At 38.5% G+C, this 24,928-nt stretch overlaps 1 protein-coding gene across 7 annotated transcripts; it reads left to right on the plus strand.

Moving 5' to 3' along the window:
• Positions 1-929: 929 nt before the first annotated feature.
• On the plus strand, positions 930-24,062 carry LOC146457398 (uncharacterized). 7 transcript variants are annotated; one of them, XM_085092152.1, is made up of 5 exons: positions 930-1,074; positions 15,864-15,925; positions 16,887-17,005; positions 21,258-22,192; positions 23,341-24,062. In XM_085092152.1, exons 2-5 carry the CDS (start codon positions 15,875-15,877, stop codon positions 23,904-23,906), a joined length of 1,671 nt encoding a protein of 556 aa, XP_084948278.1. In that variant the 5' UTR covers positions 930-1,074; positions 15,864-15,874; the 3' UTR covers positions 23,907-24,062. The 7 variants fall into 7 exon arrangements, with proteins under 7 accessions (XP_084948278.1, XP_084948280.1, XP_084948281.1 ...); XM_085092154.1 differs by lacking the exon at positions 930-1,074 and adding an exon at positions 2,677-2,954; XM_085092155.1 differs by lacking the exon at positions 930-1,074 and adding an exon at positions 4,500-4,605.
• Positions 24,063-24,928: the final 866 nt, after the last annotated feature.

The raw sequence follows: 24,928 nt of genomic DNA on the forward strand, positions 1-24,928 counted from the left end.
AACGAAGTGATAATGGGGCGATGACACAAGAGAGTGTGGAGTTCTTAGACAGCTATATATTTCATTACAGCTTTGTGTTTTTTCTTTTTATTTGCTTTGGTGTTATATATTTTTGTCTTACAGCAAAGAACTGGTAAAAGAAGCGTAAAGTGCAAAAGCTACTTGCAAGTTTTGAAACTTTTAAGATCGCGTGAGGTCTCTGTGGCGTCTGATAATTACCTCTTAGTATAACCTGTGGTAAATCTACTTTTCATTGTTTGAGGAAAACACTAACACTGTTGGGCCATAAAACTTCCGAGGCCGAACTATAAATCGAAGACAAAACAGAAACAAAATTACTATACAAGAGAAAATAATCACTCAACTCGCGGCAAGTATATCTTACCGTTGAAAGTTCTGAAACCTCACACTTCGCGTGAGTGGTCTAATGATGGCATCTGATAATTAGCGAAATTTCACCTGCATTAAGTCTACCTTTGCTTGGGAAAATCACCAAATCTTTGTTGGGCCGAAAGTCTTACTACACGGTGACGGAACTGTAAATCGCAGAGATAACAGAAACAAAATTACTAGCACGAATAAACAAGCTTTCTACTATTATCGTAAAGAATTTGGGTCTTAGATAACTTGTAAACTGCTGGCCCAAAGCAGTGTATTTTAACTTTGAAAGGTCAGCTACATCTATGATTTGAGAGACAAGTCTTAGAAAAATATTGAGGAAATCAGACGCAGGAAAACAAACTGAAAAATAAGGGAATTTTTAATCGCATAGAAACTGCGTTAAAAAGTTACTTGTTTATTGTCATTGCTTTCTACGTTTAGAAGTTCTTTAGCCACTTACGAATATCTTGTAAGAGAACTCTTGCACTAATGGATAACCTATTGATTAGATCACAATTCGAACACCACCGCCTCAACTTGTGGCCGGACTAATCTTAAAGTTGAAAAACCATCAAATTAAGTCTAGATGTTTGTCGAGTGGGAAGTTCATCTCACGTTCAGACAAAGAACAGAACGTCGTGATCGAACTGGTCGGGAATTAAGCGTATTCCATATACAAGTCGGCTTCAGAAGGTACGTCAATAAACTCTTTCTAAATGCACGTATATATCACAGCAATGTTAAGGCAAACTAGATTTGCTTATTGAAGCCTGGGGGTTTGTATAGTGAAAATCTATATTTGGTGAGATTTTAGTGAAGTAGACCTATTGTCTTATGGGTGAACCAGTCTTTTAAAATTTCTTAGTCAGACAACAACTTAAAAGAATTTTTTCCAAAAAATTTCCTTTCCCGCGTTTCAGACCAATTTGTCTGGCCTGTACGTTGCTTGTCCCGTTGTGCTCTATCAGTAGTTTGTGCAGGGTTTTCATTTGAGGCCGGAGGCCGGACGTTTCGTCCGGTCGTTTGCCATTCCACGTCCGACACTTTTAGATCAATATTGGAGATTTTTTTACTACTGTATTATATATTTTTCTTACTAAGGCATCTCATGAACATACTGACTAGAGGATAACAGAAAAATCAATTACATTCTTCAAAACGGCCATATAACTCTTTTTTCTTTGCTTATTGAGCGGCGAGATATTTTAGTGGCTTCCCCTCTTCATCTTCTCTTCAGCATTGCCTAGGATATTGTTTCCTTGGTTCCAGAAACGCTGGAAATGGCGTTTCTGAGTGTTTTATTTTAAAAATGTCCTGAGGGAGCATGCCCCCAGACCCCCTAGGTGCTTGCACCTTTGGCGCTCGCGAGGCGACTTATGGCGCCAAGAAAACATTCACGTCCGGTGCTTTCAGAGGTATGTCCGCTACTTTACAAAACAGTTGAAAAAACTGCAAATAATTTGTGTGTGAAAAATCTTTTTAGAAAAATGATAGGGCCGCTATTTCTTGTGACAACAGCATCGTTTGCAACAGATCATAACCTAAACTTTTAAAGTCAGAAACAAAAAACAGCAAGTGCAGATGAATTGAGGAAACAGAATCAAAGTTTTGAATCAAGAAAATTATTCAGTTTAATATACCTTATGCAAAAATGTCTGACATTTTGATAGTCATTTGTCTGCCTTGCTCAAGGAAAAGTATTCTTTTGATTTTTGAACTCAAGCACGAGATTAGCAGGGCTAATTTCGATGCAAACAAATGTCAGTCATATTTCCATAGAGTCTACAGTGAGAATTCAAAGTTTGCGTGAGGTCTTTGCAGCGGTCTACGTTTGTCCGGAAAAACCACCAATTCCTTTGTTGGGCTGAAAGTCTAACTAGATGGTACTATAAATCACATACAAAAGGCAGCAACAAAATTACAAACGAGCAAATGTGTTTTTGTGGATCACGTCAAGAGTTTGGGTCTTTTTTCGAAATAATTCATAAAGTACTTGGTTTGCTGAAAACAGCAACAAAATTACTTTATTCGAAAAAAGTGGGATTTTACAGAGCACGAAATTGACATTATTGCTTTGTTTTGTGATCACGGCTGAGCGCTAAGAATTTTAGTTTGAATATTAAAAATGTTGCGTCTAACGCTCGGTTGATCAAAACCTTGACGCAAATATTTATCAGGTCATCATAAATTCAAATAATCACTTACGTGGTGACATTGTCTACATCTTTTACACAAGTTTTCCGTCTTAGTAAAAAACATCAAACAAAGGCAAAAAGACTGAATTAAGTTTTTAATATTTGTGGTTTTTTTTTTCGCTATTGTATTCTGCCGGTTTAGAAGATTGTTTGCCCAGTTAAGAATTTTTTTAAGTGGGTCCTTGCACTGATGGATGCTATATCAATTAGATATATTAATTTAAATACCACTCAACTTGTGGCCGGTCTGTCTTTACCCTGAAAAACCAGCAAATTAACTCTGACTGTCGAGTTGGAACTGTCAGACAAAGATCTAACATCGCGATCAAACTCGACTTAAACCGGCTTGTTCCAGCTTAAACGAGTCGGCTTCAGAAGGTACGTGGGCTCTTTATAAATTAACATATGCTTTGACAGGAAATATCCTTTGCTGGGGTTTTTCTTAAGCGGGGCTGTTGGCTAACGGATAAGCCTTTCCTTTCAAAAGTTTCATGTTTTGCAAGTCTGCCTTTCACGCGTGTCATGCCTTTTCGCTAAGTGGAACAAAGTGGTTCATTTTTTTGGATATCTGTTTGGAAGGCTTAATCGCCACAGAAATTCGGATTCAGTTGTAAAATCATCCTACGTTTTCTTAGGCAAAATGTCAGCTCAAGTTTGATCACCCTCTAAAACTAACTTTTTTCGTTTTCGAAGGGACAAATATGTGGTTAACTGAAGTAAATCCGAAATAAGATCGGCAAGAATTCGCCAATATAAAGCTGCCTTGTAAATTACGGGTGTAAGATGCCATTCCCTAAAACTTTCTGCAACTTGAATTTTCAGCTAAGGCATCTGAACACATGAAACTGTATTATTAGTTTTAATAATTACGCCTTTAAAAGGGCAGAAAAACTATCTGGAAGCACAGGAGACGTCATTTTAATATTTTGAGTAAATGTTCAATTGTTTTGGTGTCTGAGGTCGTAGTGGCGTCTGATAATCTGTTAACTGTCATCTGTGGGCAAATCCACCTTTGTTTGTAAGGCCGAATGTCTTAACAAAACGAACTATAAATCACAGACAAAACAGAAACGGAGTTGGTATACACGAAAAAAGTGTTTTTTTTAAAGAAACTTTTAAAGAATCTGCGTCTTTTTGAGGTATCTCGTAAAATGCTCGTTTGCATTAGCGCATGAGAATTATTCATCGGGCCTTCATAGAAAAATCAATCCACTTGTGATCACTATATGTTAGTTTTGCTAGTGTTGAATCTTTGAAGTTCGCGTGAGGTCTTGGTGGCGTCTGATAATTTGCGAAATGTCACTTGCGTTAAGTCTACCTTTGTTTGGGAAAACCACCAACTGTTAATTTGTTGGGCAGAAAGTCTTACTACACGTTGACGGAACCGAAATCGCAGAGATAACAGAAACAAAAATTACTATGCACGAGCTATCGAGTAAACTAGTTTTCTACTATTATCGTAAAGAATTTCGGTCTTTTGAAGATAACTTGTTAAGCGCTGGGTCACCCTATTAAAGTAATCACTTGTGGACAGTATATTTTAACTTTAAAGGGCCAGCTACGTCTATGATTTGAGTGACCAGTCTTAGTAAACTATTGAGGAAATCAGAAGCAGGCAAACAAACTGCAAATTAAAGGAATTTTTTAATTGCATAAGAACTACGTTTAAAAGTTATTTGCCCTCTTACGAATACCTTGTACGAGCGCTCTTAAAGTTATTGATGACACCAAACACCACTCAACTTGTTTATGGTCATTGCATTCTACGTTTAGAAGTTCTTTGGCCACTTACGAATATCTTGTAAGAGAACTCTTGCACTAATGGATGACCTATTGATTAGATCACAATACCAACACCAGCGCCTCAATTAACTTGTGGCCAGTCTAATCTTTGAGTTGAAAAACCATCAAATTAAGTCTAGATGACTCTCGAGTGGGAAGTTCATCTCACTTTCAGACAAAGAACAAAACGTTGTGCTCGAACTGGTCGGGACTTAAGCGTGTTCCTTATACAAGTCGGCTTCAGAAGGTACGTCAATGAACTCTTTCTAAATGCACGTATATATCACAGGAATTGGAAAACTAGATTTGCTTATTGAGGCCTGGGGGTTTGTACAGTGACAATCTATCTTTGCTGAGATTTTACTGAAGTAGAGCTATTGTCTTATGGGTGAACCTGTCTTTTAAAATTTCTTTGTCAGACAACGTCTTAAAAGAATCTTTTCCAAAAAAAATTCCTTTCAAGCTTTTCAGACTCATTTGTCTGGCCTGTACGCTGCTTGCCTCGTTGTGCTCTATAGTTTGTGTGCGAAACATCTCTCAGAAAAATGATAGCGCCACTATTTCTTGTGACAACAACATAGTTTGCAACAGACACAACCTAAACTTTTAAAGTCATAAACAAAAACCACCAAATGCAGATGAATTAAAGAAACAGAAACAAAGTTTTGAATCAAGAAAATTATTCGCTTTAATATACCTTATGGAAAAATGTCTGACATCTTGATATTCTTTTGTCTGCCTCGCTCAAGGAAAAGTATTCTTTTGATTTTTGAACTCAAGCACGTGGTTAGCAGAGCTAATTTCGATGTCAAACAAATGTCAGCCATATTTCCATAGAGTCTACAGTGAGATTTCAAAGTTCGCGTGAGGTCTTTGAAGTGGTCTACCTTTGTCTGGAAAAACCACCAACCCCTTTGTTGGGCTGAAACTCTAACTAGATGGAACTATAAATCACAGACAAAAGGCAGCAACAAAATTACTACACGTCTTACTACACGTTGACGGAACCGAAATCGCAGAGATAACAGAAACAAAAATTACTATGCACGAACTACCAATTAATAGTAGTTTTCTACTATTATCGTAAAGAATTTCCGTCTTTTGAAGATAACTTGTAAAGCGCTGGGTCACCCTATTAAAGTAATCACTTGTGAACAGTGTATTTTAACTTTGAAGGGCCAGCTACATCTATGATTTGAGTGATCAGTCTTAGTAAACTATTGAGGAAATCAGAAGCAGGCAAACAAACTGCAAATTAAAGGAATTTTTTAATCGCATAAGAACTGCGTTTAAAAGTTATTTGCCCTCTTACGAATACCTTGTACGAGCGCCCTTAAATAAAGTTATTGATGACACCAAACACCACTCAACTTGTTTATGGTCATTGCATTCTACGTTTAGGAGTTCTTTGGCCACTTACGAATATCTTTTAAGAGAAGTCTTGTTCTAATGGATGACCTATTGATTAGATCACAATTCGAACACCACTGCCTCAACTTGTGGCCGGACTAATCTTAAAGTTGAAAAACCATCAAATTAAGTCTAGATATTTGTCGAGTGGGAAGTTCATCTCACTTTCAGACAAAGAACAGAACGTCGGGATCGAACTGGTCGGGAATTAAGCGTATGCCTTATACAAGTCGGCTTCAGAAGGTACGTCAATAAACTCTTTCTAAATGCACGTGTATATCATAGCAATGTTAAGACAAACTAGATTTGCTTATTCAGGCCTGGGTGTTTTTGTGGTGGAAATCTATCTTTGCTGAGATTTTATTGAAGTTGATCTATTGATTGATGTGTGAAAGTTTTTAAAAATTCTTCGTCAGACAACAATTTAAACGAACCTTTTCTAAAATATTTCCTTTCAAGCGTTTCAGACCCATTTGTCTGGCCTGTAAGTTGCTTGTCCCGTTTTGCTCCTTAGTTTGTGTGTGAAAAATCTTTTCAGAAAAATGATAGGCCGCTATTTCTTGTGACAACAGCATAGTTTTCAACAGACAAAGAACCTAAACTTTAAAAGCCATAAACAAAAACCGCCAAATGGAAATGAATTATAGAAACAGAATCAAAGTCTTGAATCAAGAAAATTATTCACTTTAATAGACCTTATGCAAAAATATCTGACATTTTGATTTTCTTTTGTCTGCCTCGCTCAAGGAAAAGTATTCTTTTTATTTTTGAACTCAAGCACGAGATTAGCAGGGCTAATTTCGATGTCAAACAAATGTCAGCCATATTTCCATAGAGTCTACAGTGAGATTTCAAAGTTCGCGTGAGGTCTTTGAAGTGGTCTACCTTTGTTTGGAAAAACCACCAAGCCCTTTGTTGGGCTGAAAGTCTGACTAGATGGAACTATAAATCACAGACAAAAGGCAGCAACAAAATTGCTGACGAGTAAAATGTGTTTTTGTGGATCATGTGTGCTCAAGAGTTTGGGGTTTTTTTTCTCGAGATAATTCATAAAGTACTTGGTTGCATTTACCCGGAACAATTATTTATCGGGACATCATAAAATAGTAGCTGAAAACAGCAACAAAGTTACTTTATACGAGAAAAGTGAGATTTTACAGAGCACGAAATTGACATATTATTGCTTTGTTTTGTGATCACGGCTTAGCGCAAAGAATTTGAGTCTGAATATTAAAGATGTTGCGTCTAACGCTCGGTTGATCAAAACCTTGACGCAAATATTTATCAGGTCATCATAAATTTAAATAATGACTTACGTGGTGACAGTGTCTACATCTTTTACACGAGTTTTCCGTCTTAGTAAAAAACATCAGACAAAGGCAAAAAGACTGAATTAAGTTTTTAATATTTGTGTTTTTTTTTTGGTATTGCATTCTGCCGGTTTAGAAGATTGATTGCCCAGTTAAGAATTTTTTAAGTGGGTCCTTGCACTGATGGATGATGTATCAATTAGATATAATTGAAACAGCACTCAACTTGTGGCCGGTCTGTCTTTACCCTGAAAAACCAGCAAATTAACTCTGACTGTCGAGTTGGAACTGTTAGACAAAAATCTAACATCGCAATCAAACTCGACTTAAACCGGCTTGTTCCAGCTTAAACAACTCGGCTTCAAAAGGTACGTGGGCTCTTTATAAAGTAACATATGCTTTGACAAACATCCTGTGCTGGGATTTTTCTGAAGTGGGGCTGTCAGCCAACGGGTAAGCCTTTCATTTCAAAAGTTTCATGATTTGCAACAGTCTGCCTTTCACGCGTGTCATGTCTATTCGCCAAGTGGAACAAAGTGGTTCATTTTGTTGGATATCTGTTCGGAAGGCTTAATCGCCACAGAAATTCGGATTCAGTTGTAAAATCATCCTACGTTTTCTTAGGCAAAATGTCAGCTCAAGTTTGATCACCCTCTAAAACTAACTCCTTTCGTTTTCGAAGGGACAAATATGTGGTTAACTGAAGTAAATCCGAAATAAGATCGGCAAGAATTCGCCAATATAAAGCTGCCTTGTAAATTACGGGTGTAAGATGCCATTCCCTAAAACTTTCTGCAACTTGAATTTTCAGCTAAGGCATCTGAACACATAAAACAATATTATTAGTTTTAATAATTACGCCTTTAAAAGGGCAGAAAAACTACCTGGAAGCACAGGAGAGGTCATTTTAATATTTTGAGTAAATGTTCTCTTGTTTTGGTGTCTGAGGCCGTAGCGGCGTCTCATAATTTGTTAACTGTCATCTGTGGGCAAATCCACCTTTGTTTGTAAGGCCGAATGTCTTAACAAAACGAACTATACATCACAGACAAAACAGAAACGGAATTGCTATACACGAGAAAAGTGTTTTTTTTTTATGAAACTTTTAAAGAATCTGGGTCTGTTAAAGGTATCTCGTAAAATGCTCGTTTGCATTAACGCATGAGAATTATTCATCGGGCCATCATAGAAAAATCAATTCACTTGTGATTACTATGTGTTAGTTTTGTTAGTGTTGAATCTTTGAAGTTCGCGTGAGGTCTTGGTGGCGTCTGATAATTTGCGAAATGTCACTTGCCTTAAGTCTACCTTTGTTTGGAAAAACCACCTACTCTTAATTTGTTGGGCAGAAAGTATTACTACACGTTGACGGAACCGAAATCGCAGAGATAACAGAAACAAAAATTACTATGCACGAGCTATCGAGTAAACTAGTTTTCTACTATTATTATTGTAAAGAATTTCTGTCTTTTGAAGATAACTTGTAAAGTGCAGGGTCACCCTATTAAAGTAATCACTTGTGGACAGTGTATTTTAGCTTTGAAGGGCCACCTTCGTCTATGATTTGAGTGACCAGTCTTAGTAAACTATTGAGGAAATCAGAAGCAGGCAAACAAACTGAAATTAAAGGAGTTTTTTAATTGCATAAGAACTGCGTTTAAAAGTTATTTGCCCTCTTACGAATACCTTGTACGAGCGCTCTTAAAGTTATTGATGACAAAAAACACCACTCAACTTGTTTATGGTCATTGCATCCTACGTTTAGAAGTTCTTTGACCACTTACGCATATCTTGTAAGAGAACTCTTGCACTAATGGATGACCTAATTTTGATTAGATCACAATTCGAACACCACCGCCTCAACTTGTGGCCGGACTAATCTTAAAGTTGAAAAAGCATCAAATTAAGTCTAGATCTTTCTCGAGTGGGAAATTCATTTAACTTTCAGACAAAGAACAGAACGTCGTGATCGAACTGATCGGGAATTATTCGTATTCCTTATACAAGTCGGCTTCAGAAGGTACGTCAATGAACTCTTTCTAAATGCACGTATATATCACAGCAATGTTAAGGCAAACTAGGTTTGCTTTTAAAGGCCTGGGGATTTGTATAGTGAAAATCTATATTTGGTGAGACTTTACTTAAGAAGAGCAATTGTTTGATGGGTGAACCTGTCTTTTAAAATTTCTTCGTCAGACAACAACTTAAACGAATTTTTTCCAAAAAAAATTCCTTTCCCGCGTTTCAGACTCATTTGTCTGGCCTGTACGCTGCTCGCCCCGTTGTGCTCTATAGTTTGTGTGCGAAAAATCTCTCAGAAAAATGATAGCGCCGCTATTTCTTGTGACAACAGCATAGTTTTCAACAGACAAATAACCTAAACTTTAAAAGCCATAAACAAAAACCACCAAATGGAAATGAATTAAAGAAACAGAATCAAAGTCTTGAATCAAGAAAATTATTCACTTTCATAGACCTTATGCAAAAATATCTGACATTTTGATATTCTTTCGTCTGCCTCGCTCAAGGAAAAGTATTCTTTTGATTTTTTGAACTCAAGCACGAGATTAGCAGGGCTAATTTTAATGTCAAACAAATGTCAGCCACATTTCCATAGAGTCTACAGTGAGATTTCAAAGTTCGCGTGAGGTCTTTGAAGTGGTCTACCTTTGTTTGAAAAAACCACCAAGCCCTTTGTTGGGCTGAAAGTCTGACTAGATGGAACTGTAAATCACAGACAAAAGGCAGCAACAAAATTGCTAACGAGTAAAATGTGTTTTTGAGGATCACGTCAAGAGTTTGGTTTTTTTTTTTTTCGAGATAATTCATAAAGTACTTGGTTGCATTTACCCAGAACAATTATTTCTCGGGACATCATAAAATAGTCGCTGAAAACAGCAACAATATTACTTAACACGATAACAGTGGGATTTTACAGAGCGCGAAATTGACATTTTTGCTTTGTTCTGTGATTACGGCTGAGCGCAAAGAATTTTAGTCTGAATATTAAAGATGTTGTGTCTAACGCTCGGTTGATCAAAACCTTGACGCAAATATTTATCTGGTCATCATAAATTCAAATAATCACTTAACGTGGTGCCAGTGTCTACAACGTTTACGTGAGTTTTTTCGTCTTAGTAAAAAACATCAGAAAAAGGCAAAAAAATTAATTATGCTTTTATTACTTGTGTGTTTTTTCTCTATTGCATTCTGCGTTTAGAAGATTATTTGCTCAGTTAAGAATTTTCAAGTGGGTCCTTGCACTGATGGATGATATATCAATTAGATCATAATTTAAACACCACTCAACTTGTGGCCGGTCTGTCTTCGCTCGGATACCGGCAAATTAACTCTTTGTCGAGTTGGAAGTTCATTTAACTGTCCGGACAGAGAACAAACATCGTGACTGCACTCGAACTAGACTTGCTCCTTAAACAAGTCGGCTTTAGAAGGTACGTGGGCTCTTTCTAGTCAGTTATAAAGGAAAATCTGCTTTCAGAAATATCCTGTGCTATGATTTTTCTGAAGTGGGGCTGTTCCTTGAAGGGTGAGCTTTTCCACTGAAAAGTTTCCTCGTCAAAATGGATTTAAGATTTTGTTTTGTTTTGTTTTTTTAGTCCGCTTTTTATGTGTCATCCCTATTCACCATAGGTACCAAGAGCTTCATTTTGCTGGATATCTTTCCGGAAGGTCTTAATCATCTCGGAAATTCGGATTTAGTTAAAAAAAAACCCTTATGTTTTCTTGGGCATAATTTAAACTCAAAATTTCGTGACGCTCTAAACTAACTCCTTTCGTTTTTAAAGGGTCAAATATGTTGTTAACTGGGTAAAAAGTAGAAAAAGGTTGGCAAGAATTCGCCAATAGCCGCTTGTCACTCCCGTTCAGGGTTGAAGATACCATTCCCTGAGACATTCTGCAACTTCAATTTTCAGCTAAATCATCAACAGATCAAAAAACTTCATTAGCTTTTGCAAGTACGCCTTTAAATGGCCAGAAAACTATCTGGAAGCACAGGAGACTTGAATTTAACATTATGCGGATATGTTCTCTTGCATGGCATGGGTGACTGAGGTCGTAGTGGCGTCTGATAATTTGTTAACTGTCATCTGTGGGCCAATCTTCCTTTGTTTGTAAGGGGGAAATTCTTAACAAAACGAACTATAAATCACAGACAAAACAGAAACAAAATTCTATACACGAGAAATGTGTTTTTTATGAAACTTTTACACAATCTGGGCGTTTTAAAGGTATCTCGTAAAATGCTCGTTTTCATCAACCCATGACAATTATTCATCGGGCCATCATGTAAGATGTAAGAGAAAGATGCCATTCCCTAAAAATTTCTGCAACTTGAATTTTCAGCTAAGGCATCTGAACAGACCAAACTGTATTAGCTTTTTCAAAGACGTCTTTAAAAAGGCCAGTAAACTATCTGGGAACACGGAAGACGTCAGCTTAAATATTTTGGGGAAAATGGTTTCTTGCATGGCTTCCCATGATTCCAGGATATGTGGCTCAATGTCTCTCACGTCTTAGTGGCGTCTGATAATTTGCTGAACTGAGTCATCTGTGGACAAATCTACCTTTGTTTGCTGGGACAAACGTCATCTGAAAACGAACTATAAATCACAGACAAAACAGAAACAAAATTGCTTTACACGAGTAAAGTGACTTTTTTATGGAACTTGTAAATAATCTGGGCCTTTTAAAGGTACCTCGTAAAATGCTCGGCTGCATTAACTCATAACAATTATTTATCGGGCCTACATAGAAAAATCACTCGACTTGTGATCAGCTTAGTTTTGTGAGTGTTGAAACTTTGAATTTCGTGGAGGTCTTAGTGGAGTCTGATAATTTGCGAAATGTCCGGCTCGCATGTGTTAAGTTCACCTTTGTTTGGGAAAACTACCAACTCTTTGTTGAGTAGAAAGTCTGGCAAGATGGAACTATCTCAACTATGAATCACAGTGAAAAGTCAGCTACAAAATTACTAAAGGGAGGAGAGTAATTTGGCTTTTTGTGGATCACGTAGAGAATTTGGGTCTTTTTTGAGATAAGGTGTAAAGCGCCTGGTTTCATTAACCCAGGGCAATTATTTATTAGGCCATCATGAAAATTGTCACTCAACTTGTGGCCACTATATGTTAGCTTTTTAAGTTTTTAAACTTGCGTGAGGTCTTTGTGGTGGTCTGACAATTTGCTTTAAGTCATCAACGGCAAGTTTACCTTTTTGGGGGAAACTAACTACGGCCTCTATCTTGGGCTGAAATCCTAACCAGACTCGACTGTAAATCACAAACAAAAAAGCAACAAAATTACTATAAACAAGAAAAGTGGATTTAATTCTGCTGAGCTCGAATTTAACGTTTTTGCTTTGTTCTGAGAGCGTAAACAATTTAAAGGGGCAGTATCATGGGGTTTTTGACCTTTTTTGTTAAAAATGGTGAAATAAGACCTTCACTTTGCTACAAAATAATTCTGGAACAACGAGAGGAGAGAAATCAACTCAATTCTTGGCAGGAACAACTCGTACTCTGTTCTAGCGCATTTTGGAAACAAAAATGCGAGAACTTGAAAAATATTAGCCTAACATTTTTCAAGTTTCAATCCATACCGGCCTACTCTGTCTCTGGCCAGAGGCACTAATCGACAGTTTTATTGTGCTGGGGTGATAATTTATAACAAAACTAGACAATTCTTTTTTGTTTCTCTTGTCAGACAAACGTTTTTGGGTTTTGAAACGAAATCAGATTTTCGTGATACTTCCCCTTTAAGTCTGAATTTTAAAGATGTTTCGTCTGACGCTCGGTTGCTTAAACCGTGGACTCAATTATTTGTCAGGTCATCATAAATTAAAACAATGATTATCACCGTAACGTAATGCCAGTGTCTAAAACTTTTACCTGAGTTTTCCGTCTTAGTAAAAACATCAGACAAAGGCAAAAAAACTGAACAATGCTTTTACTACTTGTTTTTCTTCTACTATTCTTAATATTATTATTAGTAGTAGTATAATCATTTCTACATTCTGCGAGTAGAAGGATATTTGCACAGTTAAGATTCTCTTGTAAGAGGGCTATCGCACTAATGCATGACATATCTATTAGATCATATTATTTAAACACCACTCAACTTGTGGCCGGTCTGTCTTAGTCCTCAAAAACCAGCAAATTAACTCTAACTGTCGAGTTGGAACTGTCAGACGAAGAATTAAGATCGTGATCGCACTCGACTTGATCTTGTTCCAGCTTAAACGGGTTCGCTTCAGAAGGTGCGTGGGCTCTTTATAAGGTAATATATGCTTTGACAAATATCGCGTGCTGGGGTTTTTCTGAAGTGGGGCTGTTAGCTAATGCCAGTGGGTGAGTTTTTACTTTGAAACGTTTCATGCTTTACAACAGTCTGCCTACCAGGCGTGTCATGCCTATTCGCCAAGTGGAACAACGTGGTACATTTTGTTGGATATCTGTTCGGAAGGCTAAATCGCCACGGAATTTTCGGATTGAGTTGTAAAATCATCTTAAAATTTCTTAGGAAAAATGTCCGCTCAAAATTTGGTCACCCTCTAAAACTAACTCCTTTCGTTTTCGAAGGGACAAATATGTGGTTAACTGAATTAACTCTGAAATAAGGTCGGCAAGAATTCACCAATATAAAGCTGCCTTGTAAATTCCGGGAGTAAGATATCATTCCCTAAAACTTTTTGCAACTTGAATTTTCAGCCAAGGCATCTGGATAGATCAAACTGTATTAGATTTTATAAATACGCCTTTAAAAGGCCATAAAAACTATCTGGAGGCACAGGAGGCAATATTTTAATATTTTGTAGAATGTTCTCTTGCATGAGTTACAGAGGTCGTAGTGGCATCTGATAATTTGTTAATTGTCATCTATGGGCAAATCTACCTTAGTTTGCCATAAACTGTCTCGTTTGCATTAACTCATGACAATTATATATATAATATATTTCTTTTAAGGGGGTTGTTGCACTAATGGATGGCATATCAATTAGATCATAATTTAAACACCACCCAACTTGTGGCCGGTCTGTCTTAGCCCTCAAAAACCCGCAAATTAACTTTTTGTTTAGTTGGAAGTTCATTTAACTGTCAGACAAAGAACTAACATCGTGACCGAACTTAAATTGAACTTGGTTCTTAAACAAGTCGGCTTTAGGAGGCACGTGGGCTCTTTAAAATTAGTTATAAAGGAAAATCTACGTTTAGAAACATCCGGTGCTAAGGTTTATCTGAAGTAAGGCTGTTGCCTGACGAGGGAGCTTTTCCGTTTCTTTAAAAAGTTTCTTCGTCAAGATAGATTTAAGATTGTTTTGCAACAGTCCACCTTTTACGTGTGTCATGTCTATTCGTCATAGCAACCCAGAGCTTCATTTTTTTCATTTTTTCATTCATCTGTCCAAAAGGGCTTTATCGCCTCGGAAATTCGGATTTAGTTGTAAAAACAGCTGAAGTTTTCTTGGGCATAATTTCCACTCAAAATTTAGTCACCCTCTATAAAACTAAATCCGTTCGTTTTTGGGATGGTCAAGTATGTTGTTAACTGAATTAAATACGAAGTAAGGTTGGCAAGAATTCGCCAATAACCAATTGTCAATTCTGGGAATGAAATATTATCCCGGGAAGTAAAGTTGGCTCCCTGCTCCCTGTTGGTTTGATAGCTCAGTTGGTGGAGCACTGCACTGGCATCGCAGAGGTCATTGGTTCGAATCCCGTTCAAGCCTGAATTTTTTAAGGTTTTTTTTTTCGCAGCTGCTTAAGTTGTGTACTAAATGCGAGGATCTTTGTTCTATTTAATCTTAAGTTTACAAGTTTACGACTGTTCGAGCGAGCGAGCGAGTAACAATTTGCCCACACAAAGATAAATCGTTCTTTGCGCATGCGCGCATTCACGAGTTAATAATGTGGAACTTGATCGAGAACCTTCAGTTTTAATTATCAACACATAATATTTGAACAGACCCCTTCAAAAACTTCGTCACTTTTTGGGACATCTACCTGGGAACGATGTGGTGTGGCAGGTCAAATTTCATGTCACTCAATGTTGCCATTGCAAACAAATCTTGACATGGGTGTCTTCAACCCTATCTAGAAGGGGCTTCAGTTTTGTCTTTTCGGACCGGGAAAGGGGATTCCGCCCCTCCCCCCTCCATAACCTAACAGCTATAAGCGCTACGCCAATGGGGTTTGTAAGATAGATAGTACGTCCAAAGATGTATCCTTTGATGTCCGCAACGGGAAGTGATGGCGTCATATGACGTGTTATTAACGTCATGATTGCCAAAATGGCGGCCATCTTGGATCCGTCATCTTGGATTTCTGTGTTTTCAAAAGTCCAGGAAGGCACCGAATTAAGCGAAAAGTAATGAAAACCAATACAGGAACACTAATTTGAGCTAAGAACCCAAAGTTACAGGAAGAAAAGTAATTTTTCTTCGTTTGAAAAGGGCATTTTCTATTTTCTGAAAAAAAAAAATGAAAAATGCCTGTCAAAAAATTGGTTGCCATCGCAACATCAACGCCAATCAGCATTAACCGACCACACCAAATTTTTTCCAGATAAATTTCTGAAAAAATATTTAGGGCGTTTGCTCAAATTTTAAGAACGTTATTTAAGTTCAAATTCGCCGCGGGAAAAATCCCCCGTTCTACGAACGGTTGAAAAGAAGGAATACCCCCTTTTTAAGTGAAGAAAATTAATTTAATTTCTCACCATAACCTTTATCAATTGTTTACTCCTATATTTCGGGTGTAAATTTTTACAGGTGCTTCCAAGATGATGACCATTATCAGTGTCTTGGTGTTCATGTTAGTCCAAGGACGTGCGGTAAGTGAGTCAGAATCTTAGGTTCTTATATTTATTAAGTAAAATTGTTCTCGAGTTGTGGAACCGTTGAATTTGAAAACAATCCACGCGGCCTAATTGTGCAATTTGCGGATTCATTAAATGATTCTTAAACACTGAATAGAATTCTAGCGATAAAAAAGCTTCAAGCTTTAACAGTGACCAGTTTAGTGGTTTGCGTATTTTTCTCGTGGTTTGATTTCGCCTTGGATTGGCCACAGAACAATAAACATTCCAGGAATCATTCCTAGCGTTCAGGGTTTTCTCTAGTTTCACAGTAAAAGAATGAACATAAGACCAAAATGGTCCTGGCTCAGGAACATCGCGTGAGAATGCACCTCAACCTTCAGTAAAGGCAACTGTCAGCCATTGTTCGGGCGGTCAAATAAGGCGTTGTTTTACTTTGCAGTATGGCTGTAAGGTTTATATTCAGCCTGGTATTGATTTAGTGGTTTAGCCTAAGGGAGTTAGAGGGTGGCTCTTTGTGACCCCTTCCCTTTCGAATTCGTAGCTTTAAGGCCGCTGAGGTTTCGACAGCAAAAGGTGTATAATATGTACCAAACACTTTCCAAAATTGCCCGCTCCGAAGTTCAAAGGGACTGGGCCCTGGTTTACACATTGCTCAAATTGTGTCGTATGAAAAAATGAACTCCAACAGCGCAAGAATTAGTAAGTTAACCAAGTTTGTCCTTGGGTCATCGTATCTTGATCAGAAATAAACACAAACATCGGATATAAACATTATAAACTTGCGCATTTTATATAAACTTGACGTTTCGTATACCAGTCAACATACATTTTCAAAAGTGGAATTTGTTTTTATATATATTAATGAAGTAATGAATATTCCGGAATTCAGCCCCGCTCCATCCATTTTTTTTTTCAAGAGTTGTTTAAGACGATGGTGAGTTCTAAAACAGTCATTATTTTTGCTACATTTTAGGTATGTGACGAAGTCTACCCAATATCACTACTCAAAGGCTTTTTCGTCAATCAATCTGAGTGGCATGCAAGAGACCACACTGAACCTCAAGTGAAATCCAGAAGACCACGGCCACAACAGTAGGTACCTAATTTCCTAAGGAGATAATTAAAAGTTGCGGTTTCCGTATAGGTGTTAAGATGTCAACAGAGAGCCCGGTATCTTGTCATCGCTCATGCTTCAAGGATCATTTTCTATCCGCTTGCACGCGCCAGAATAAATTAATTTTCGCTCTCGCCCTACCTGCAAACCCAGAATCTTTTCAGTTCGTTTTCTAAAAGTCGCCGGTGTTAACTATTCCTGAGTCAGTTGGTTTCCCTCCATGTGCGAGACATAAGGTTTTTTTCTCATGGTTTTGGTGCTCGATCAGTGTGAGAATGCAGCGGTCGAAAGCAAGTTTCCAGAATCTAGACCAATCTAAAATTCAACGGAGTATTTCTGGGGACTGCAGACGTTTCCAAGCTATCAAGTATTTCCGAGGAGATGCTTGTGAGGGGTTCTTTTGAATGTATTTATTTCAACATCTTAACGACTGATACGGCTATCCCTCTGTCACGCGGGATGAATATCTCGTGAACACTGATCTGATTAGGTAACCTCTTGTCTCTCATTACTCGAACACAATGCGTGTATTTCCAAAATTTGACACACCTAGACATGGTCTGGTGCATGTAACATAGAAATAATATCAAAACGCTTAAGCAGCAACACAACACTTATGTTTAACTATTAGATAGAATGGTGGAAATCCACCTTATTCGGTCTGCTCGGACATAAAATCACCAATGCAATTTGTCAGCGCTTAATTTGTATCGATCAGAATGCACTCACCATATGCGGTCTAAAATAACATGGAAATATTTCTTCCACAAGACTGTCAGGTGTCCCACCCTAACCAGTTTCTTGAAACATAGCAGCTTTAATATGATGGAGCCGGCTAGAGGTCTATATATCCTTTTTTCTCACACCATCCTGTCGCGGGTGTCTCGTAGTGTGTGTTCATCTCGTGCTTTCCAGTAAAATACATAAAAAAAAATAAAGCTTGTCCTGCGGGGCCAGTCTGGGGTTACTTCTAGGGGTAAATAAGCACTGGCTGGCGGCATTGGTGATTTTATGGGAAAGCATGTCTGCATTTTACCTTCGTCTAGATGTTGACTTGTTTTCTTCAGTGCACGTTCTCTTATCAATTTTACGGTTCTTCGGCTTTCTTTCTCACAAATCGAAATATTGCGAAACAGGCGATGAACTAAGTTACCTGATAGCCTATAGATTATAGGTAAAGACAGAAACCCATTAATGGGCTCCTGGTAAAGAGAGCCTTTTTTATCACAATGGGACCGGTTTCCAAATGTTGCAACGGGATCTGATAATTTTGTACATATAGGACACTCTAGCCCGGCTAAACGTTTTTTCATTTAAATATTATAATTCGTTAAAGCAGATCTATCAGTATTATTAACTAAAGCCAATTAAGAGCAAACGTTTACTATATATGGTAGCGCCACGAATGCACAAATTCTCCAAGCTTTTACAGTTGAACCTGTATATAACGGCCACCCTCGGGACTTGAGTAACTGGCCGCTTAATACACGTGGCCGCTCAATACAGGATCAGTAAAAATACTCACTGGGCGTGGTCTAATGTCAATTTTAATGGCGTATCATACAAAAACACCTCATGCAAGGAAACAATAGGACAATCAACAATCTTTCAAGTGATCAATGCTTTAAACAAAGTTCAGTGCCAACTTTTAACTTAACGGTAACGTTGTGTAAAAGTACTATGCAATAAATTGTCCTCTACTCTCCTACTGTATACAGTGCTCTATTTCTATGACTTACAGTTCACAACAAAATATCTCATTCCGTCATTTCATAGTTGTTACGCTCAATGTTCAATGTCACATGGCTGAAGAACAAGTTAATTAAAAAGGAATTTTTTGCTAAAGAGTGAAGCATATTCAAAACAAACTTCTTTTTAGCGTTCGTGATATGGTACTGTACTTCAGCACATTGCGGACATCTGAAAAGCGTTAACTATATTAAACGGCCGAGTATCAGCTTACAGTAGCTTTGTACATGTTATTTCTTTATAGTGATGCTGAATCGCATTTTAAACACAATAAAATACCGCATAGAATAACATATGGCTAGTTTCCATTCAAGGGTGACCGCTTAATACAGGTAAAAATAACAAAGAAAGACAAACATAAGACTGCTACAGGGTGGCCGCGGCCGCTTAGTAGAGGTGGCCGCCTACTACAGGTAACAAATACAGCTTTTGTATGAGCGACAAATCGGGACTTTAAAAACTGGCCGCTTAATAGAGGGTGGCCGCTTAATACAGGGCCTTTATATAAAAATATAAAAAATTATATACAGGTTCGACTGTAGTATAATTTTTTAACGCTGAGGCATTAGTTATTGTATTGTGTTACCAGTATCATTAGTGGGATCATTTTTTTCAAGATATCACTCCCAAGCTGAAATCCTCTTTTTTTACTTTTTTCTGTTTTCTTCTAGCCGCCCTTGACTTTAACGGAAAGCAGAGTCTGCCGTCTAGAATACACTCCTAGGCCGAGTTGTTCAAAGCCCGATTAACCTAATTCTTGGGTTAACGTAAACTTTAATTGGAGTATATTTATTAATCCGGTAGGATTTCTCCAAAATATTTTTGTCCTTCAGTTTTGCCTTAGACTTTTCTTTACCATTAGATTAAAATGAGCCTTTCAAATCATCTTTAATGAGCAAGTTGAAAACCTCGGTTAACTTTTAATCATGGATTAGCGTTAATCGGCATTCCAACAACCCGGCCCTGGAAAACACTACGTTGGTCCCTGCCTGACCCCTCCTCCCCCCCTTCCCTCAACCTCAAAAGATGGTGTCTTTTTGCATAGCCACCCCTCTATCCAGCAGTAAAAATTACAGTGAGATTCAAACTCACTTTTCTTGTTTATCAAGCAACGCTGACTCTTGCTAACTGAATATTTCGTGTCAACTAAGATTTTTAAGCCAGTAAAATTTTTTGTTGTTACTTTTCATGAGATAGGTGGTGTCTTCGAATTCTCCCCTTCCCCCCCTCACACACACCCCTGACAAGGTGCGCTCTCTTAAAACGAACTTCTTATTACCAGTTCCCTTAGATCATACATGAAAACAGATTATAAGTCGAGGTCCATAAAAACGCAAAAAAAGAACGAGGCCAATATCCAGCCATCTTGACCGAACAAGCTTGGTCAATAAAGGATTTATTATATGGCTTCACCATCAAGTTAAAACTACAATAACAAAACAAAACACGACATGAAACTGCTCTACTCGGAAAGAAATTCTTCATAGCCGGCCGGTGCAAGATTTTATTTCAGTGCACCTTTGGATTAGAATGTAATCGTGGAAAACAAGGAATCCTAAATTATCTTAGGGCTCTAACTTTATAATGGCTTAAAGGAAGTGCACAATTATCGAGAACGAAAAATTTAGATTTTCGCAAGAGCGGGAAGATTTGAATAGAATCCGGCAAACTCGCCATTTTCAGGCGATCGCGCTGTGGCGTAAATAATAAATTTTTTTTACACAGTTCTCGGCTTCCAATCATTAATTCTTGAATGAAACAATAGATTTTGAGATTATATGCAAACATAAGCCGAAAAAAAGAGCAGGTAAATCAGAAAACTGGGCGAAACTTTGACAAGATTTTGTTGTTTACAACAAGCAAGACGCGGCTGAATTAAAAACGTGAGCGTCTTCGGCGAACTTAAAAAAATACTTTTCTGAACTGCTCTAAACACTAACCGCAACTTCCACTACGCCATGATTTAAATACAGTCATTGCAAACCTAGAGAACTTATCAATTTGGCACTCGACTTGAGACGATAAGTTTTTCAAAATCAATTTTATCTAAAATACTACACGCAGAGCAACTCACCGGTTCAACTCACATTCATTGCAGCTGAAACGAAGTTTTCACTACACCAGGACGATTCCATTCTCTTTCCTTTCCTTTAGGTAAATGTTGAGAAAGTTTACCGAACTTTTTAGTGAGAGTTTTCCCCCAAAACAACGAGAAAATCGAAGAAAACCCGCATTGTTGTTGGGATTAAACTTTCGATGCCAAGCGGACGGGCAACGGGTAATCCCAAGCGGGCAAGATAGCTCCATCTTGCCCGCTCGGGTAGCCAATCACAGCGCAGAATTTGACTCATCTTGCCCGCTCGCGGAGCCAGCCATATAATAAATTAAGGTGATTAGAGCTTTGCTTACGAAAGAACGTTACCTATATAAAGAGCAGTTGGCTTTAAAACAACTTACGGTCGTTATCTCGCTTCTCTACAGAGTTTCGAACATAGACTGCTCTAGATCCATTTCCCAAGCCGGTGCTGTCGACTGGATAACAAAATGCATTGTGGACGAATACAAGTTTAAGGCGAACGAGAATGAAAATGAGTGGACCAGTCAACCCGATTTTAAAGATGTCCTGAGAACGCTTGACTTCAAAAGAAGGGCAGGGGAAGTCCAGAAGTTCTTTCGGGCTTACGACGATTGGGAAAGCACAAAAGAGGAGTTCAAACGTATTTTCAAACAAGATTTCAAATCTAAACTCCTGATGATCACGGCTGCTAGATATCTACTAGTAACTAGCATTCTTTACACAGAAAGCAGCTCTCCGAAACTGATTCCTTGTTTGAGACAGGACGGAAAATACGTGATCCCTCTGAATGGAGTGTGCTATCCAGCGCCTTACGGGTCGGCCTCTTATAAGTCGGACTACGATGTCGGGCTCATTGGACCGGAATCTGGGTCTCTTACAAAGCGCTTTAACATATATTTCCAAAGTACGTTTACGAAACCCTCAGAGCTTGTCTTTGACACAAATGTCTACGCCTTCACACTGGAATTCGCTATACCATCAATGTTTAGAAACCTTCCATGGAATTTCCAACCCCAGGTAACAGACGATGAGAAAACGGACAATTACAAAATGCAGGAATTAGCCAGCGCTTACTACAAAGTCTTCAAGTACAACGACGGATTCTTTAGAAAGTTGGAGAAAGGAGCTAGCGACGCAATGAAGGTGGACCCACGAAAGAGGGAGCTGCTGCGTCATTGGATGGGCGTCTACGAAAAACTGGATCACGATGTGCCGATAAGATCTGCGTACTACCTCAATAGACCACAATCACTGAGGAAAGTCCATAATGAGGTGTACCAAGGGATCGTGGAAGCAATGTCAGAGACAAAGCCAACGCCATATCAGCCACAATTTCTAGGTAATTACGGATATTTATACAAAGGACTGTATAAAAACCTTGTTTTCATTAAACTGGACTGGAGTTTGCAGTTCAACTACCGACATACGAAGTGCCATGAGCTACAGAAAGGTCTCGTAATACTCCCTCGTGAATTCGAACTTACACAAGTTAGGGTGACAGATTATTAACCAATCACGATTCTTGTTGGTCTGCATTTAAGGGGTATCGAATGGTCTTTGCGAGCAGTGTGTTTATTTTTGCGAGCACCAGCAGTTGTGAAATTTTTCTTGCGAGAAGCGAGCACTTGAGAAAAATACAGATGGCGAGCAGCGAGCACATAAGGAAAATACGTGCAGATGACGAGCAGCGAGCACTTTGAGTACTTCGTAAATTTTCCGCTAGCCGAAATCTCTCTTTTATTAATAGGATAAATGTTTTGCGCCAAGTAATAGCTAATAATCTGGCTGACACCTCCAAAACAGAACAACAGTTACAAGCTGAACTGTTGAAGAAAGACTGAACCAGAGGTAAGGATGTTTGAACCTTTTTGTTTTAACCCTGTCATAACTGATTTATCGTTTATATACGTATAAAAAATAACTACAAAGGAGGATTAACGAAATTTCGAGCAATCGAGCACATGTTGACGACAATGCGAGCATGCGAGCAGTTGCAAAAATTTTACGAGCCCGAGCAAGCGAGCACCCGTGTAATTTTTGGGAGCAATTCGAGCAACGGCCAAATTTTGCAAGCACTTTTAAATTAAATGGGACCATACGATACCCCTCATTTAATAGGCGCGTTTTTTTTTTCGTTCAATATATCATAATTTGCGTAATAATTTTCGAACTCCAACAAAATGCTTGAAACCATTTGTAATTTTGTGTCAGAAAATACATAGCCTGAATCAATCCATAAAACAACAAATTCTAATTTGGTGGTGGTTGTGCAACGCACCGGGGACGTCAAAAATGTTGTAATATTAGTCGCAGAAGCCGCCTGCGGCTCGTAGCCTACTTCTTTGTTCTTACCACGTTTTGACGTCATCTGTGCATCTGTGTGTTATCAGAGTGCGCATTAGCACTCTTGAATTTGACGTGGCCGTGTTTCAGATAGAGGTATACACTTCCTTTAAGCCAGGTAAACGTTATTATTTTGTTCCCCAGATTCTCTCTCTAAGGCCCTGATATACGCAGCGGAGGCGTATCACACTCGTGGTGCCATCAGACATGTGGTGGGCGCCATTCAAATAAAATGGATAGACGAAAATCTTAAGACGTCACTTTCAACTAATGACCTCTGGGTATCCATGATTGAAAACTGGGGAGAGGCAAACAAAGAGTACAAACACTGCGAAGGTGACTATCTTGTGGAGTGCCTCATGAAGATGAGTAAGTACATGTGGAGGGTGCTAGACGCGATGACATTACTCCGATTTCGTCTTCCAAGGGAACTTGATACGGTGAGCTTAAGACCCTGTGACCCTCAATTCATAATGAAGATGTGGCTGCGATACAAAAAAGAAGGGAAGACCGTCTTTACGAACGACGAGATGGAGAATGTTCGGGACTTTTTGAAAGAGTTCGGGTGCCATGAAGCCATGTTTCCAAATTTGAGGAGATTCACATTCTCTCAGAGCTGTTTAGAAAAGTTGAATGCCAAAGTCAACGCCTACAATGTGAAGCTGGCTACTCTTTTTAGCCAGAACCCAGGCAAGCTTCTCCGCAAGTGAAAATGGGCAATTCTAATGGATAAGATGGAAATCAACCCAAAAAACATGTAACAACGTGTGTTTAACTAATTACCCATATATATACACATATGTATATCATCAGTGTTTCTCCTCATGAGTTGTATTTCTTTTTGAAATAAAAGACGCTATTCCCTATACGCCCAACTTCAATACGAGTAGCTTGGCTATTTTATAAAAAAAAGTGCCTGGTGTGCCCGGTGCAGCGATTGCGAGTTTCGCCGATCGCTGCGATCGGCCGGCGTATAAAAGTATAAAATCGCCGGCATTCGCCCGAGTGTGCCCGTTCCCGCGATTTTCTACGGTCATTGCTGCGAATCGCCAGTGAAGCTAACCCATCAGGTTGAGCGATTTTATCACATCACTTTTCAAAACTGCCACAACGCTGCTATCGGTTAAAAAAATCGCCGAGTGTATCCGCATCAATCAGTGGCGAAAATCGCTGACGATTTTCGCTGGCGGTCAAATTCGCCGCAAACGGCATATAAATCACCAGGTGTGTCGCTGGCTTGAAGTGACGAAAACGAAGTCTCGAGGACCTGGGGAAACGACGACCTCTAAAAAGCGATATCCCCTACGAAAATGAAGGCTCCCACAAGGAAAATGTGAAGTTAAAACGATATTTCCTAAAGAGAGGAAAGCATGGAAGGGACCAGAAAGAGACAGGGCTGCTTGTTGGATATCTAGATCTTTTGCAAACAAATGGGACGAAAATAATTTGTTATTTTGAACAAAATATACAAAAAGGCTCTGGAAGCGAGGAGTAGGTCTTGATTGCCAGTATAGGTGTAAATGGCAAATCATCAACTGTGCGAACTGCTCAGACAACGGTGAGTTACCCTCGAGACTATAAAGCCCATTCACACCAACAAAACATTTTTAATTAAACCAGGTTTATTAAAATGAAAATTGGTAGCAGAAAGCTGAATCATCGGCTTTGACATAGGATTCGAGTAAACTTTAAGTTATGCTTTCATTTGTGTTAAATCTGTAGTCGACAAAAA

Source organism: Pavona decussata, unplaced genomic scaffold (genome assembly GCF_977016875.1).
Source record: "Pavona decussata unplaced genomic scaffold, jaPavDecu1.1 SCAFFOLD_244, whole genome shotgun sequence".
Lineage (NCBI taxonomy): Eukaryota > Metazoa > Cnidaria > Anthozoa > Scleractinia > Agariciidae > Pavona > Pavona decussata.

Excerpts from the sequence above, each read along its gene's own strand:
- LOC146457398 (XM_085092152.1), top strand. The coding sequence starts at position 15,875 with ATGATGACCATTATCAGTGTCTTGGTGTTCATGTTAGTCCAAGGACGT. Across the intron at positions 15,926-16,886 it reads TGTTAGTCCAAGGACGTGCG|GTATGTGACGAAGTCTACCC; the intron begins GTAAGTGAGTCA and ends GCTACATTTTAG. Across the intron at positions 17,006-21,257 it reads AGAAGACCACGGCCACAACA|AGTTTCGAACATAGACTGCT; the intron begins GTAGGTACCTAA and ends GCTTCTCTACAG.